An 18,504-nucleotide genomic window follows, 5' to 3' on the forward strand; every position below is an offset into this window, starting at 1 on the left:
AGGAAAAACTTCCTTTTAGAAGGCAGAAACCTCGAGCGGAACCAGACTCATTGTTGACGGCCTGCCGCTTTGACCGGCTGGGAGGAAGGATGGGGGGGTAGACAGATGGATAAGGAGAGGAGTGAGGGAGGATATAGTGAGAGAAAAGAGGAGAGTGTAGGAGGGTCCATGGGGGTGCTGGAGAGAACTCGGGATCTGATGACGTGGTGAAGATCCTGGATCAGCAGCAGCTCTGGAGGTGGATCCCTGGATCAGCAGCAGCTCTGGAGGTGGATCCCTGGGGCTCCGGGAGAGAAATAAAAAGGTGTTGGTTTGGGACAAATGTATACAATACACAGGTATACAGAATCCGGTGACGGGTGAAGATATATAGAGGGGAGAGGGGGGGGGGGGGGGTTGAAATAGCCAGGCCAGAGGGCACATACCTAGCACAGCAGATCCAGACACAGGGGCCCAAGCCGCGGCAGGAACCCGCGGGAGACCAGGACCCGGCAGGCGAGATAACCACCAGAGCCGACCCCAAACACCAGCGAGAAGGCGGACCACCACCGGGGGCGCGAGAGGGCAAGCACAGGCGAGGACTGAGGAAGCAGAGAGGGGGAGGCACCAGGCGCAGGCACCGGGGCAGAGGGGCAGCCAGAAGAACCAGTCAGGGGATAGAGCCCCGGGGCCAGGCCGGGCCACGGAGGACCCCCAGACCGTCAGGCTGCCACCAAGTCCATAGCAGGGGACCGAGTCAAGGAGATAGGGATCCACCACAGCAGCGGCGGTGGAGCCCCCCCCAATAGCCTGCGGACACGGCCAGTAGCCGGGTCGAGTGCCACCGCATGAGCCCGGGGGAGCAATGGCCAGACACCGGCCCAGGTCCCCCGGGTCACAGGGGGGCCACGGTTGTGCGGGCAGGGCGGGGGCAATGGGGCTGCAGCCGTCCGGGAACGGCCCCCAATCTTTGAACTGTAGACCGTCCCCAACAGCCGCAGCCCACCTCCCCCATGTCATGAGGGAAGTTAATCCCATCCAAAGTTTTCGTGTGTTGTAATTACCTGGTAGCGTTATAGTTAAGTAGTAAGTTCCTCCAAAGATAAAACTTTTTTTTATGAAATACAAATTAATTTTCTCTAATGGATTTTGACAGATTTTTCTCATCTTTATGATTGGTCAAAATGTCAAAAATGGAAAGGACGGGATCCTTATGGGGATTCTGACCTTTTCAAACTCCAGTGACAAGCCACGACTCAGGAAGTAGTCGGAACTCTTTCTTTGATTTAAGATGTTTTATTGAAGAAAAATATTTTGAAAGGATAGGAAGTAATAATATCTAGATGAAAAAACAATTTTCTATTTCTGAGTCCTGTCTCACCACTCGTAATACAAGCACCATAATGCACTTTGATTTTCAACCACAATCATAATCTAAATAAATGTGTGAAAATCAGTTAAATCTTTATTTGATGTGAAATCATTATTCTTAGAAAAGAACAGTTTCCAAGATGGAAATGATCAATAAAGAAAAAGGTCCAGGAAAAACAGAGACGTCACACTGGCTCAGACACTGTCTCCGGGCTTTTTCTGCATTTGTCTCTTTTTATTTTTCACTAATGCGTTGTGAAAACAGAAGCGGCGATGGCGACTAATGGGAAAACGGCGGCTGGTTAAAGTGGCGCTAGTTCTTTGTCTTCCGGAGAAATTGATTAGCCATGCTTGTGATGAAGTTGGAGCACTCCAACGCTGGTGATAAGCAATCATCATTAATATGTGGTGCAGCCAAAACTACATTCATACAAATGAAATTGTGGGATTCTAAGCAGGAAAACGTCGGATGCGAACAGAGCTGATGGAATTTTTTAATCTCTTCCTCCGCGTCGACCAGACTAATTACGCAGAGGCTGGACTCTTTATTTGTGTAACATTGTTGCTTCAGACTGTAGTCGAAACGCCTTTATTCTATGACGGCATCTTTGTGAGTCAGGATTTATGAAAAGAAACAAGTTTAAAACTGCTCTATGGAACTTTATTGAGTTCTCAAATCAAGAAAATTATTTATTTTAGATAAAAAATGAGTCATTTTTAATATTAACAATAAGCATCAATTGTCAAAATTATCTTTGCTCACATACTGAGTGACAAAGCTTCATGAAGCTTCACTTTCATAGTCCACTATATTAAGCTATAAACTATCTGTGAGTTACTATATAAATGAAATTTACATTTAAGTCAACCCACCTACTAAAAACAACGATACCGTTTCACGAAGCTTCGTAAGAACATTGCTATATTTTTTTATTTTTAAACAGAAATAAAGTTAGGGCTGCTAGCTTAGCTGTTCATTTTTGTGTAGTAGTAGATATTTAGTTTGATTTTATAACAAAAACAAATCGTATAATTCGTGACGGGTTGATGAGGCCTCATGAAACAGCTATGTAGTGAAGACACTTATCATGACACAGGGTCTTCTTTTAAAAGGCCGCTAGATGGCACTATTTGCTCTCTTATATTTGGCTTTGATATTTTTATTTACTAAAAAACATTGTTTTCAAACTGAAAGTGCTGTCTAGTGGTAAATAATACCAGCGTCATAATACAGTGACTTCACTATAAAGTTGTTTTATGAGGCGCCATCAACCATCACAACTTCTAACGTCAAATTAACATGAGTAATGTAAGAAAATCAATTATGACACAATTCTTTTGAATTTAAATTTGGTATTAGTTTTGTAAGGAAGTGCATCTTGTCCGTAAAATGAACCCTTGTGTTAATTCAGGGTCAAGGTGACCCGAAGGCCCGAAAACAAATGTGTTTGTGGTATCCCTTGTGTTGTCTCTGGGTCAAGGTGACCCGAAGGCCCGGAAAAAAATGTGTTTGTGGTATACCTTGTGTTGCCTCTGGGTAGAGGTGACTTAAAAGCCCGAAAACAGATGTTTTTCTAGTATCCCTTGTGTTGTCTCTGGGTCGAGGTGACCCAAAGGCTCGAAAACAAATGTCTTTGTGGTATCCCTTGTGTTGCCTCTGGGTTAAAGTCAAAGACCTTCCTGGCTTCCAGAAATACTTACACGGTGGCAAAGGTCGTTCAAAAAAAAGGAAACACAATGGATAACACCCACATTTGTTTTACGCGCCTTTGGGTCACCTTGACCCTGAGATAACACAAGGGATACCACGAATGCATTTGTTTTCGAGCAGTAAATTCTAATTGTATGAATTGTGAATTATAGTATTTTTTTTCCAAAATTGACTGGCTTTTCCATTTAAGCCTTATTCGCTGCAGTGCATCATGGGACTTTTGATCGTGGACACGCTATTTATCGACGTGCCGGTGGTAGTGGACCTAATGAAATAATAATGGTGACATATCTAATACAGTCCTGTTAAGTGTGTCCTCTATCTCGGGGTCTTTGAAGCGTGGGAGCAATGGGCTATGAAATTGACTACATTCACTACTTCGCACCATTGTAAGGAGAAACTTAGCATTTTCAAATTAATTCCTGAGTCCCTCCTTATCTGTCGTCCAAAACTCTGTGTGGGCCGTGGCTGAAAGAATAAGGTCAAGGACACAAGTGGTAGCAATCAGCGCTTTTTTAAAGGGGGGGGTGTTTGCCCCAAATGTAGGACGTGGAGGTTCGGTCATTCTTCTGGGAGTTAAAGTTTGAAAACTGCCTCTCCACTGTGATGGGGGTCGGATGCGGTCGGGACCTTCATAAGGATGGAACCAGGAAACCTTAAAGAGGCTTTTAAAAAATCGCGCTGGACCCCCCGTGGAGCGCTGTGGAAGTTTATTTAAGAAAAAAAAAACCTCCTAGTGTACAGGAGAAAATCACGGAGCGACGCTGGTGCTCCCGATTTAAGTTGAGTCAGGCTTTTTTATCAAGAAAGAAAAAAGTGGATTATTTCTTTTAAAGTGAAGACGAGGGAGAGTAGCACTGTGGAGATGGGATGGTTGGTTCATTTAAGGGAGTCGGATCTTGAAGATCCATGGTTTTGCTAGAGCTTGTTCATAGGACTGGTTTGTTGTCCTGGTTCTTTCTAGCATTAAATGATATTTCAGGCTGAAAAACAAACAAAAATGTCATCGTCGTTTATCCATAGTCAGATCACTGCAGCTGTGACTTGATGATCCAGCTCTTAGCGAGGTACCCTGAGGTGTGAGACAGAGTCCCCGCAGCATCATCCTGGCCCCTCACGGATGACCACACTTATCACCCGTCCAAAACCAGTTTTGCCCGAAACCATCATCCACTTCTAACCGTTTGTTCCGAAACCAAAATATAGTCATCTGCTTTAAAAGCTGCTCGAGGTCAACTGTATCCTCTTGTTCTCAGTCATCGCTGGGGTATGTTGGTACACGATCTGGGAACCCATGCACAATGACATATTGCGATCATCCATGTTTGACGGCAACTAAATTAGGACAAAAATATAGCATGGAACACGATCAGCGATTCATTTGCTCAAAGAATCCATTTTATTAAATATAAGAGGAAACTAATTTATCGTGTATATACTACCTACTGGTTAAAATCAAGATATTATCAACTATTAACACATTCCAGTTTTTTATTGGCCAGCACGTCCATTTAAGTTGTTTGTTTATGTCGATGATCATAGTTAAAAACATTTTTCCGTGCAAAACAGTGGTTTATTTTGGAAGCTCCTGGTTTATCGCAGGCTAAATATTTTGGCATATTTCAACCGATCTTGGACTCGTAGAAAAATTCCTGATGTTTCAGAGTATATGTAAAAAAATAAAAACATAATTTTATTTATATAGCTTAGAATGTATCGTCTCATTGAGTCTCAAAACATTGACTTAAAAGATGAAAGGAAATCAAATATACATTTTTTTTATACAACTTATCTTAAATAAAAATCGAATTTGAGACTCGAAGAGACGTTATTTCAGCAGCTATATAATTAAAGTTGTGTATTTTGAATGCAACGCACAGGAATCACTGATTTCCCAGATCGTGTTACATGTTATATTTATACGTCCTAATTTAGTTGCCGTACAAACATGGAGGATCGTAACACGTCACTCCGCATGCGGTCCCCGGATGGCGCAGTAATTCCCGGATGGTGTACTGACAGGATTCAACTGCATTTCATTGCTCCTTTAGCTGCGGAGGACGTAACGACTGCTGCCATCTAGCTGACGGATGTGTAATTGCAACAGAAAAAAATTAACAAAAGCCGTTAATAACGCCATCAAGACATGATTTTAAAGCCAAAAAAATGGTAAATGGCTGTTGAGTGGATACAGTATTGTGGAAAAAAAGCACTTGATATTTACGTGTATCAAAATTTTCATTAAAAAAATCAGAAAAGTTGTAAATACAGAATGAGCCACTTTGATTGGCCGTTTTTTTCCAGGCTCTGGTTGAGATCCCAGAATTCCACGTTCTTCCAGGCATCTCTTGGTGTCAACATTTTTTGCAAACTGTGATCTGGATTGCTTCTAAATCCGCTCATTTACGTCTAATAAGCACTTTCTTTCCTGTCTGCCGACCAGAGAAACCAACGCCTGTTAAGTTTTAATACCATCTGTAAAAGGCGACTCAGGCGTCGTCATCCAATTACCAATAAAAAAAGACGATATATCGGGGAACCATCAGATCCTGTAAAACATTTGAGGATGATTTAGGGCTTGTTTTTCCTTCCTGTGATGGAGCCGTGAATCTTCTCCTAACGGTCGTAAACTGTAATGAGTCGCGCGTTGATGACGCCATCAGTCGGCCATTTTAGTGCTAATCAATGAGCACGCACGGGAGTTTGAACGCGTGAGAGTTGTCGGGTGAGATACTGGGATGTTGTTTTTTTTTACGGCACGTGTTAATCACGCCTCAGATTTATATTCATTTTCCAGCAGCTGACGAGTGCGATTCCGACCATAACTGTTAGGCAGACGCATAAAACCATCATGAAGTCTTCAGCTTTCATTAAACAACTGCTGTTGAGTCGCCTAAGTTGACAACAAACATCCGATCGGTTTATGATGCATTTCACCCCTCTCTCACCTCATCAACACCCTGGGATTTTTTTTTTTCCTGCTCTTGTTTTTTCCCCAGTGCCCCCCCTCCAGCCCAGGACTTATTACTTCCCCTCCCGTCTCCGTTTCACCAATCATGGTGAATAATTGCCGCTGCAGTTCGACTCTGCTAATAAAACGATGGTGACAATTTCAATTTGACAAGTTTTCTGTGAGCCCGTAATCATTTCACATTTCTTGTTGACTGTCGGTTCCCTGATGAGCTTCTCCCACAATGCACCTCACAGGGAAGGGAAGTGGCGAAAAAGGCATCCTCTACTGCCACCTAGAGGCTCTTCGAGACGCTCCACTTTCTTTGTCTTGATTTAATCGTTTAAAAAAAAAAAAGACATGGTCGGGAAATTAAAAATTATTCAATAATCCTTCCAAAAAAAAATTATTTAAATCCAATCCAGTCATTTTTAAAAAAAAATTAAAATAGTCATATGGTAAACAATAAAAATAAAAAGGGAAATTCAAGATCCTTTTTTAAAAATGCCATATCCGACGACTGACAAAAATCATGTTATGACGTTTTAAAAATGAGTAATAGTGAATATCTGACTTATTTTAAACTAGAATTTTTTCTTCCGAAATGTTTAGAGTTCATTTTAATCTCTTATATTAAATAGATTTTTATCATATACAAGAGTAGAAAAACAAGAATTTAGTACTATGATTTATGTGACTGTTAAACGGGGCCATCAAGCAAAAAGAATGCGGAATAAATCACTTAACATATTATGAAAAAATTATATTTAAATGAGATTCTAAAATATGACTTAAATTGTTCATTTATATATTTATATTTTAACTTCAAAATTCCAAAAAGTGTTGTTTTGTCATAAAATATTGTAATTGTATATGTAATATTAATTTATACAAACAAACAAATCTTAAAACCAATACCCATAAAACGGACAAATTAAAGGGAGAAAAGAGGAGAAAAAGTACTCCAAAGTTCTTGAACAAGAAGAGTTGGGTTGTTAGATAGCTATTGATTCTATTTTTTGAGTTTTATAGTATTATTTTGACATCATGTGGGCCACATAGATGGAGCTAAAGGGCCATGTGGGGCCCCCGGGCTGCATTTTGACTAGAGCTAAGGAAGGATATTTTTATAAAAACAAAATCTGGATAATATTTTACATATAACTCATTCATGATAATAAAGTTATTTTATCAATAAAAATAAATATGATTAAAAAAAATCATCTTTGAAGCATATTATTTAAATATAAACATTATTATTTCTAGTAATGGCCGGTGGGGAAAAGAAAATGGAATAAAAAACTGTGGTCCAACATGTTAAAAATAACTTTAAATTTGTTAATGTTTAATTCATGCATAAAGCTAATAAATAATGATCAATTTAATATGTTTTTTGGAATTGTTTACAGGAACAATTTCTATTATAAATTAAATTAAAAAAACTGAAAATGCACATGAATGAAAAATGAAATCTTTAAATGAAAATAATGCATTAATAAATACAGAATATTATTAAATGAATGTAGAAGATAAATAATTAAAAATGAAATAAATAAACGAGCCTTAAAAATAGATAATATCCCTGAAGTAAAATAGGGATAGATTAATTCATTAAAAAACAATAAAACATATGTTATCTGTATAATTTTTTCCCCTGTTTTGTTAGATTTTTCTTGATCCCGTCACTCAACAGACTTGAATGCTTCCAGTAATGAACGTTTATTTTTGTCACTCGTCTCCAGTCTGCAGCAGCGCCCCGCCGAACATCAAGGTCCAGCTTCTGAACCAGACGGTGCTGACTGTGAGCTGGGAGCGACCCCTGACCGTCTACCACCCGCCCATCACCGGCTACATGGTCTCCTACAGCTGGGAGCGCCGGGGCGTCGCCGACGAGAACACCTTCACCAAGACGGGCGATCAAAGCACGGTGAGTTTCATCCTGAGGCTTCTTAAAATAAGAAGTATTTTTACACACGACCAGGCCATTAAGTCAGGTAGAAAAATGAGACCTCGGCAGAGCTGGTATCCACGGCGACACATGGAGACGATCTCCATCATCCTTCTGCTCTTTCCACTACATCCGCTCACAGATAATAGAGTCGCTCCGAGTTTACACTTCACACTCTCAGATGCCAGTTTTCCACCCAAAGTTCCTGCTGAGTGTTTCCGTAACAAGCTGCTGACTCCAGCTGGCTTCAAATCCATGTTGACACTTTTTCTACCACGAGAGCTTAAAGGTGCCAAAAGTGTCAAGATGTGTCAAACTCAGGGCCATTTTTTGTGGCTGTAAATAAGAGTATGTTAAATCAATATATTCAAATTTCACTCTTATTCTACTCGCCCTCATGTCGAGTAAGGGTTGGGATTATTTTCAGAGTAATCCGTTTCTTTTTAGAGTTATAGTCGCCCACTTCTCTTCTTCCAGAAGACATTTAAAAATTTCCAAATACCTCCATACTGCTGGTCTGCAACGTACATCTTGATTTAAAGCCTCGACAAGAGAAAATGGTTCAGAAAAAACTTAAATAAGTCTATTTTTAGGCTTGTTTGTAGCAGAAGCTAAATTGCTAACATGCTACACAGACAGGTAACAAGTTAGCCTTTTAGTTTCTGCTACTATCATGCTTAAAACACAGATTTTTCGGAAAAAAATTCTAATGTTGTGGGGCGTTACAATAAGGACATCATTTGTTTTGCCTGTAACTCCAAAAAGAAACAGATAACTCCAAAAATTATTTCAACCCTTAATCAACATGAGGGTAAGTAGAAATAAATGTTCAGTTTATTATGGTTACCTTTTTAAGTAAGTAAGGTATAGTTATTTGTAAAGTGCCTTTCTAGACCAGGGTCACAAAGAGCTTGAACAATCAAAAACAATACAAAGTTAAAAAACCGACAAATTGAAAAACTGTAAAAGGCCAAGACAACTTAAAACAAGCACAGGAGTCCCAGAAGATTAGGAGAGGTTTCATCTTGCGTACCAGTGACGATAAATCAGTCACAGGGTTCAAGGAGGACCACAGGCTGGAGACAGGCTCAGTGACAGACAGATTGGTAAATAAGCTTTTTTTTTTTTTATGACTCATGACTTGGACTACACGATGATTTGTGTGTTTGATTTTTGACATCCCTGGTCTAAATTGAGGTGAAGGTCCCTGTAGAGAGTCAACATCTTGCAAGCAAATGAGGTCAAGTATTTTGGTGATCGCTTTTGGCAAATGGTTCTGACATCAGACTGATAAATATTAAGGAGCAGTTGAAGGTGAGTGGCGATTGGTACTGATAGTTGTGATATAAATGGAAGTAAGGAAGACAGAAAGGGACATACATTATGTAGTTTAATTTTAATTTTTTCTCGTAAAAATCTTTAGATTAAACAGTGATCCCAAAATCACCAGGCCGGGACCCAGTACCAGTCCACAAGGCATTTGTTACCAGTTTCCCCTGAAAGAAAAAATATATTTAATTTCTTTGAATTGATTATTTCTTTCTGAGTTGTGTTTTATTTTAAAAGTATTTTATGGAATTTAATGTTGGGTTTCTGCTGGTCCTGCCATTGATAAAATGTAAAAATATAAACATTAAGCATATATTTTTAAAAAAAAGAGTCTTCTCTGAACTTAAACAACACAACACACGCACAAAATTAAGCCCCAGAATAATTTTGACAGACACCATCAGAGGAAAAAAAAAATTAAACCCAAAATAATTCGGACAGAAAATAAATAAAAATGCAAAAATAAAAATGCTGCTTATATTTTGAGAGAACCCCCCCCCCCCCAAAAAAAAAGAAAATTACTACAAATGCGACACACTACTATAATTTTGAATAGTACATAAAATATTGTGTGGTTTCATTTAAAATATAGACACTGTGAATGAAAGAGCGCCATCTAGTGGGCTGTGAAAACGATGCTTCGCGAAGCTTCAGCTCTTGCAAAATGACTCGACGGAGGATTTTCTATCTCACTTATTCTGGACTTGAAATCATAGGAACTCGTGCTCATCGTGTATGTGTTTGTGTGGGTGTGAGTTTACAAGTACACTTCAACTATTAATATCCAAGTTTGCTCCCTGCCTCTATTTATTATGCAGAGCTGTGGCTGAAGTGTTGAGTGAGAAACAGATTGTTTTCACTCGAACGTCGGGGAAAAAAACAACAATCTCCTGGGGTTTAAGTTGGTTGTTGCACTTTTATTACATCTTTTTGATCTTGTCTAATTATAAATAAGTTCTATAGAAACCATAGTTTGTGTTGGCGTCACAGCCTCCAGGAATGTTCCTCACAAATCAATTAATGGGTTTCAGGTGAATGATCCGATTGGCTGTTTTCTAAGCTGCTATTCTGAGACACGGAGCTGTTCGACATCGTGAGACTCTTTGTCACCTCTGATATCTTCACCTCTCTGCCTTCAACCAGAGTTCGTAACCGTCGGTGTTATTTCTGAACACGGAGTCGACGGGAAATAAACTCATCGTGTTCCTGTTACACGACAAAAATACATTATTACAGATACCAAAATGATCTAATTGTGACTAATGGAGAGATTTGAAAGCATTTTTTTTTTGCACGGTGGACTTGCAATCTATTCATATTTATTTTATATTACATATATATTTTCAGAGGATTAAAAAGTAAAATAAATTTACACTAACTGCTAAAATAAATAGTATATAGTATTGAAAAATACATATCTGTATAATGCTAAGTCAGAAAAAGCTAATGACTGTTTTCTCTGCAACAAGATGGTGGAATTTATTGTTTTACTTATTTTAACTTTAACTGACTAACGTTAACCTTTTTTTTCTGAAAATTTCACTTAAACAAGCGTCTTTACATTTCAAGAATCAGATGATGAATTTATTACAGATAAAATCTGTCAAATCAAAATAAGACATTTAGGACAGTAATTATATAGAGAACAAAAATAGTTTGAATTTTTTTTTTCTGTGCAGTTGGAAAATGTGACACTGTTCAGTATCCTGCCTGCTGATTGGCTCAGAGAAAATAACATTGACTACCTATGTTAACTTGAAGCTTTTTTCAATTTACACAAATAGATCTGCTCTTCAATCTCTTATGTGAGTGTCCTTTTTTTAAACTAATATTTAACTTATTCAAACAACAATTTTAACATTCAGTTGTAGGAAACATGTTCACATTTTGATGCATTTCCTTCAAGATATTATTTTCTCTTGATATGTGATATTAATTTATTATTATACTTTTTTTATTCTTATTTATCTCTCTCTGTTTCCTTTTTTCTATCAATTGTTCTTGTTACTCTTCATCAAATAACTTTTCTTTAATAATCCTCTCAAGAGGAGCAAGAAGAAGTTTATTATCTCAAATTAAAAGGGAATTAATTTCCTCTAATGACTCACCCTATATCCCATTAAATCCACCAGGTGATAAAACTTATTTTAGTGCTCTATTAAAGGGTGTATATCAGGGGCAGCCAATTACATTTGCTCAGGGGCCACATTATATACTCTGACTGTTTTCCATTTTCACCCAAAATAGAAGCTTAAATATGATGGAAGAAAAAGCAAGTAACAAGAGTAAAAAATATCAACTTAATATAAACCTAAATATGCCAAACAATTACTATGTAAACCTTTCCTAAAAAAAAGAATATATATTTATCTAAATAGGATCTTAATATTTACTCAAATTATGTATAAAGGTGGAATAAATATTCACAAAAAGGACAAAAGAAAGTTTAATTAAGAGTTATACCAATGTGAAAAAATTGAATTTCAAAAGACGAGCCACGATAAATGAGGTGAAAACTTCTTTTTTTTTTATAATGTTTCAACAGATCCTTTTACTACAGAAATTCTCTTGCAGCTTTTGTGTTTTGTCTTGGAAAAATCTTCTATCTGAAGGTCATGTGGCCTGAAAAAGCTTCGAGCGAGCTGAATGCATATGTGAAATGTTCAACATCATTTGACATTAACTCTAGAGTCGGGAACATGTTGATCTCATTTTGAAGTTCAAAACATCGGCTTTCCATCTCAAACTGCTTTTGTTGTTTTGCTAGCAATTAGCGTAGCCGCTGCAAATAAGATCTGATTTAACTGTAATTTGAAATCTCTTCTATACTTGTTCACAAATAAGACATCATGATAGAAAGACAACAATATGATAAAGTGATACTGCAGATACAGGTATATATTTGTAGTATTGTCGAGTACTTCAATCTGGTGTTGCAAAATTTACAGACAACATGTCTCTTGAAGAGGTCATAACTGCTTTCGTTTGATTTGAAACCAAAATATGTCTTACCTTTAGCTTTAAAAGCTGCTGGAGTCGACTGTATCCTCTCGTCCTCAGTCATTGCCGGGATTTCATTGCTCCTTTAGCTATGGAGGAGGTAACGACTGCTACTTAAGTAAAAAATCAATTTGATTTGGAATTTGATGGAAGTTTCCAGATTTAAAAGACTTGTGTTTTGCAAGAGAACCAATTTTTATTTTTTATTTCTCACACTAAAAAGTACACAAAACATACAGAAAATCCTTCCTGTTACAGACCGTTAAAGCTAGGATTTATTTTGGCCCTTGACTTAGACTCAGCAACATTACAAGGTATAAAAAAGGCAGTTTCTGTCATGAGAATTGAAATGATAAGTTGTTGGTTCAGCTCTGTTTGATTTAAGTTTCCAAACGTGTCCTTCAGCAGCACTCGGATGCATCGCAAGATCCTGGCACGGCCAGACGTGTTTCCTTAAAAGATTTCTGGCCCGGCAACCCCTCCGGTTATTAAACGGTCGTGCTTGGATGCTTTGACAATATTGCGTCCCGGCGCCGCGTAAATACCACTTAAGCTCCAATTTGTTTGTGTCTCTTGCAGAAAGCCGTCATCACCAACGTCTCGCCCGATGTCTTGTACCTCTTCCGAGTGCAGGCGGTGTGCCAGCGAGACATGCGCAGTGACTTCAGCCAAACTTTGTTGTTCAACGGTAAAAACACAAAAGCTGTTTCTTTTTTTCATTGTGTCTGTACGAAGCCCCAGAGGAGACATTAATGTCATTTTTTTAAGGTTACGAGTATCTGAAGATTCATATCTCTTGGTATACATATGTTTTGATATTCGTACCTTGTGATATTCGTATGGTATTATTGATGGTATTATTTTGAGTTCCATCAAATCCTGTAAGACTGAGATGTTCCTCCTAGTGGCTAAACTGAAGAACTACCGTTATGAACATTTAATGCATGACTCGGAAAAAGATGATGTCACTGAAAAATAACTGTTTGTCATCCCGACTGGAGAATATCACTGATCTGGTTAAGTATGAACTGGCGCTTCGAAAACAACATCAGATGCGAATACCACAAGTACAAATATCACAAGATGATAATCATGAGATGGGAATATCACAAGATACAATAATCTCAAGGAAGGAATATTATAAGAATATTTTGGTAAGAATGCAACTAGATATCACCAAAAAGGAATATCATGAGATGGGAATATCATGAGATTCAAATATCACCAGATGGGAATATCAAGGGAAAGATAGAGATACTACAAGATATGAAACACAGAGAGATGTGAGATGGTAATATCAGAAGATAGGAACATCAGAAGACACGATAATCTCAAGAAAGGAATATTACAAGATTGGAATATCTAGATAAGAATATCACAAGATACGAATATCAAAAGATACGAATATCACAAGATACAAACATCACCAAAAATTAATATCATGAGATGGGAAGATTTGAATGTCAGAAGATATGTAACAAGATGGGAATATCATGAAATAGGCATATCACAAGAGACAAATATTACCAGATGGGAGTATCAAGGGAAAGAAATATCAAACGATACAAATATCACCAGATGGGAACACAAGGGAAAGAAATATCATAAGATACAGATACTACAAAATACACACACACACACAGAGGAATATTGTGAGAAAATCATACCTCAAGCTTCATTACGGTAATCTAAAAAAAAAGGACTATTGCAAGATTGGAATATCACAAGATTGGAATATCACAAGATATGAATATTCCCTAAAACAAATGGCATGAGATGAATATATCACAATATATGGATATCAAGAGATAAGACCATAGCAAGAAAGTAATATCATGAGATGGGAATATTACAAGATAAAAATATCACAAGATACAAAACACAGAGAGAAATTGTGAAATGGTAAATTCACAAAATGGGAATATCAGAATACATGATAATCTCAAGAAAGGAATGTTATGAGATGGTAATATCTCGATAAGAATATCACAAGATACAAATATCACAAGATACGAATATAACAAGATACAAATATCACAAGATACGAATATCACAAGATTTGAATATCACAAGATTATAACATCACAAAATAGGAATATTACAAGATATCTAGATAAGAATAAAACGAGATACAAATATCACCAAAAAGGAATATCATGAGATGGGAATATCACAAAATAAAGGTACCAAGAGATATGAATGTAACGAGATGGGAATATCACAAGACATAAATATCACAAGATACAAAACACAGAGAGAAATTGTGAAATGGTAAATTCACAAAATGGGAATATCAGAATACATGATAATCTCAAGAAAGGAATGTTATGAGATTGGAATATCTCGATAAGAATATCACAAGATACTAATATCACAAGATACGAATATAACAAGATACAAATATCACAAGATTATAACATCACAAAATAGGAATATCACAAGATATCTAGATAAGAATAAAACGAGATACAAATATCACCAAAAAGGAATATCATGAGATGGGAATATCACAAAATAAAGGTACCAAGAGATATGAATGTAACGAGATGGGAATATCACAAGATATAAATATTATGGTATATGAATATCAAGAGATCAGAATATATTCGAGGTACTGATATCACAACATAAACTATTACGTTCATGTCACCTCCGGGACTCGGTATGTTAGTGTCGCTCAAGAGAGGTTTTCTTTTGCAGCGAATACGACCAGAATCTTCGAAGGTTCACGTATCGTCAAGACTGGGATGGTGAGTCTTGACACGGTTATATTTGTGGTCCATGTATGAGTAAAAAATACTTTTTTGTTTTATTAATTTCTCAGCCCACGATATCGCCGGTGTCGTCAGCGGACATGGCTCCGATAAGCTCCGGCTCCTCCACCTGGACGTCCTCCGGCATCCACTTCTCTTTGGTGTCCATAGCGACGGGAACTGGCCCCTCCTCCAGTGGCAGTCAGACCACGATGTCGTCCGTGGTCACCAGCACTTTGTTGGCAGGCCTGGGCGTGGGCGGAGGGGTCATCTCTACTCTACCGGGCTCCATCTGGCCCACTCAGAAGCCTCAGGCCACGCAGAAACCTACCCATGCAAAGTCCAACCCGGAGCAAGCGGCGCCGGAGACGGGAGCTGAGTCCAAAGACGGGCAGGTGGCGGCGGCGGGCGAGGGCGAGAAGGATGACGAAGAAGCCGAGACGGAGGACGAGCAGAAGGACGGACAGGAGGAAAAGAAAAAGAAGGACAAGACCAAGAACCACGATGCGCCGACCAATACCACGGCGGGCAAGGATCCTTCAGCGCCCACTCCCGCGCCGTCGGCCCAAGAGAAACTGGAGGAGAGCGGCGGGGTCAACACTACCGCGGTGCCCTCGAGCACCACCGACAAGAAACCCACATCGAAACCCACATCGAAACCCACCGACGTGGTAAGCGTGGTCTCGACCCAGGAGCCTGGGAACGACAGCGCCGAGATCCAGATCCCCCACAGCTCGACGGTGTCGCCCAAGATCGGCGGCGACGGCAAACGTCTGTGGCCCTTCTCCGTCCACACGGGTGAGACATTTTTTTAAAAGGGCGACTTGAGGTCTGCTCGGATAAAGGTGATAATTAAGAAAAACCAACTGATTTAAATGTGTCACAACACCACTGGGAGTGTGTGGCCCTCAGGGGCCGACGCTTAAAATGCAAGGTTCAATAAGAAAGTAGCTTCTTTAACAACAAATGTCTTTGATTTTGAACAACTCATTTCTCTGTTTATACCAGTGGTCGGCAATTTTATTTTTTTCGGGGGCTACGTTTTATACAGCGGCTGTTGCGAGGGGCCAAAGAGCAAAAATTAAAAAGCGAAAAGTATAAAATAAAGTAATGAAATCAAGCTTTATATGCTTTAGTTAATCTTTTATTTGAATATATATGACTTAAATCTGAGACAAAGGCACTTTTTTTTTACTACTACTAGTAATATTAGTAATAGTTTGTACTAATCCGAAAAGTCACACAAAAAATTAACAACAACGTTTAAATGACCCAAAAAATAAAAACAATTTTTATTGTTAAATTAATCTTGGTACTAAAACACACTAGTAAACTCATTTAAAAGTGTTAGGAAGTGTGTGTGTGCCTCAGGGAACGATGCTTGGATCACAAAGTTAAATAAAATCCAACTTGTATGATGAGTTTATTATTGAGTTCATAGAAAGTAATCGAACCAAAGATTAAAAAAAATACAATACATCAAAAAGTTAATCAAAATGGGACAAAAATAACAAAAGTATTTAAAAAATGTTCCTTTTTACAATTTAAATCTTTCAACAGTAGCAATTTATAAGTAAGTATAAAGCAAGTATAAACATGGACATTTTTCGTTATAACAATATTGGAAAAGACCTGCAGATAATTTAACGACAATTTGTACTATTTTAAGTATTTGAAAGTCTTTTTAAAATAATATAAAATGGTTTCTAAGGATACAAATCATGGCTCGTAACTTTCCCATAGCACCCTGTAACGCTCACTAGTTTTACCTTACTTAAACCTGCGCAGGAGCTGATGTCACAAGCGGACAACATTTTTCGCCTCACTTATATATATATTTTGTGTTTCAGACCGGACCACTTTGTCCAACGTGACCAGAACCCCTCACGCTGGGATGGGCAGGATGGTGTGGATCGTCCCCCTGGTGGTCGTGTCGGCTCTTACACTTCTCTGCCTCATAATGCTGCTGATCGTGATGGTCTACTGGAGGTGAGGAAGACGAGGAGTCAAGATGGCCGACTCCTTTGTTCCACAGTAATCAAAACATGTTGGTTCGAGGTGGAACCAGACGCTCTCCCTAGGGATCGTTGGTTAGCTAGTGGAGCAGACTCGCTGCTATGCTAACAGTCTGGTGTTTAGGTGAGAGGACGGAGACTCCCCCAGAGACAAATCTCAGGGTCTCAGCTGTGTCATTTCATGCCCCCCAGTAATTACACGTCACATGTGGGCTGGTTAATGAGTAACAAACATCTCTGAGTGTCACCAGCTGGTCGCTCTATGTCAGGACTTTGAAGACTTTATTTAACAGAAGCTTTATCTGTGAACCTACTGTCAAAACATGTCCCTGAACTACTGAAGCCTCCATTTTGATATCAAAGTACTTCAAATACTCAAAAATATATGTACAAAACTAGGTCACTGCCAAAATGTACTACTAATATTTAGATTTAAATGTCTCAAGGTACAATAACTAAACTGATAATAACAATTAAATACATTATCTTCCTAAAATACGTTTTTATTGAAAACTATCATGATGACCCATATTTCTACTATCACTATTACCACTACTAGTACTGCTACTACCAATAGTGAGTAAGTAATTAAGATGTATTTGGAAAAGGGCCTTTCACTAGTACCACTACAAATATTACCACTTCTAGTTCTACTACTGCCTTTACCTCTATTACTTATTCTAATACTATCTCTAGTACTACTACTAGTACTAGTGCTGCTACTACCTAACACTACCCGTGCTGCTACTATGACTATGACTACTAGTAGTATTAGTAGTAGTACCACTACTAATACTAAGTAAGTAAGTAGGTAAGTAATTTTTATTTGTATAGCGCTTTTCCAGACCAGGGTCACAAAGCGCTTAAAGAATCAAAACAATACTTCTAGTTCCACTAATTGTACTTCTACAACTACCAAATATCGTAGTACCACTATAAGTACTCCTAGTACTCTTTCTACTCTCGCTCTTTCTCCTCCTACTATTAGTAGAACTATTACTACCACTACCACTACTAATAGTACTATTATTGGTACTTATAATACTAATAGTCCTCCTACCACCTCTACCACTACTAGACCTACTACTAGTAATACTATTCTTTCTCCTAATACTATTTGTACTAATTGTTCTACTACTTGTATCACTAAAAATACTGTTACATTATTACAACTACTATAAAATCCATACTTACTAGTACTGCTGATAGCTACTATTATTATTATTAATTTTATATTACTAATTAACTTTTACATCTAAAACTTCTCTAATAGTACATCTAATAGTATTTTCTCCATAACCTATGATTGATGCTAGTAATAGTGTTAGTACAGCTGCTACTTGTAGTGGTAGCAGATGTTACTAGTGCTGCCTCTCACCCTGTCTAGCTGGCACAGGAAGGCTCATACATAACTAATATAGTATTTTCTTGAGGAAGTATGAAATGAA

General features: G+C 38.2%; 1 protein-coding gene across 2 annotated transcripts in view; it reads left to right on the forward strand.

Moving 5' to 3' along the window:
• Nucleotides 1–18,504, forward strand: part of ca16b (carbonic anhydrase XVI b) — a 149,480-nt gene that overhangs the window by 104,568 nt on the left and 26,408 nt on the right. For both annotated transcript variants that reach the window (XM_087801891.1, XM_087801892.1), the window contains 5 exons: nt 7,754–7,938; nt 12,868–12,976; nt 14,989–15,038; nt 15,113–15,839; nt 16,892–17,030. In XM_087801891.1, the coding sequence (XP_087658017.1) occupies nt 7,754–7,938; nt 12,868–12,976; nt 14,989–15,038; nt 15,113–15,839; nt 16,892–17,030 (1,210 nt within the window). The remainder of the gene's footprint in view (nt 1–7,753; nt 7,939–12,867; nt 12,977–14,988; nt 15,039–15,112; nt 15,840–16,891; nt 17,031–18,504) is intronic.

This window comes from Callionymus lyra, chromosome 10, assembly GCF_982586985.1.
Source record: "Callionymus lyra chromosome 10, fCalLyr1.hap1.1, whole genome shotgun sequence".
In the NCBI taxonomy this organism is placed as follows: domain Eukaryota; kingdom Metazoa; phylum Chordata; class Actinopteri; order Syngnathiformes; family Callionymidae; genus Callionymus; species Callionymus lyra.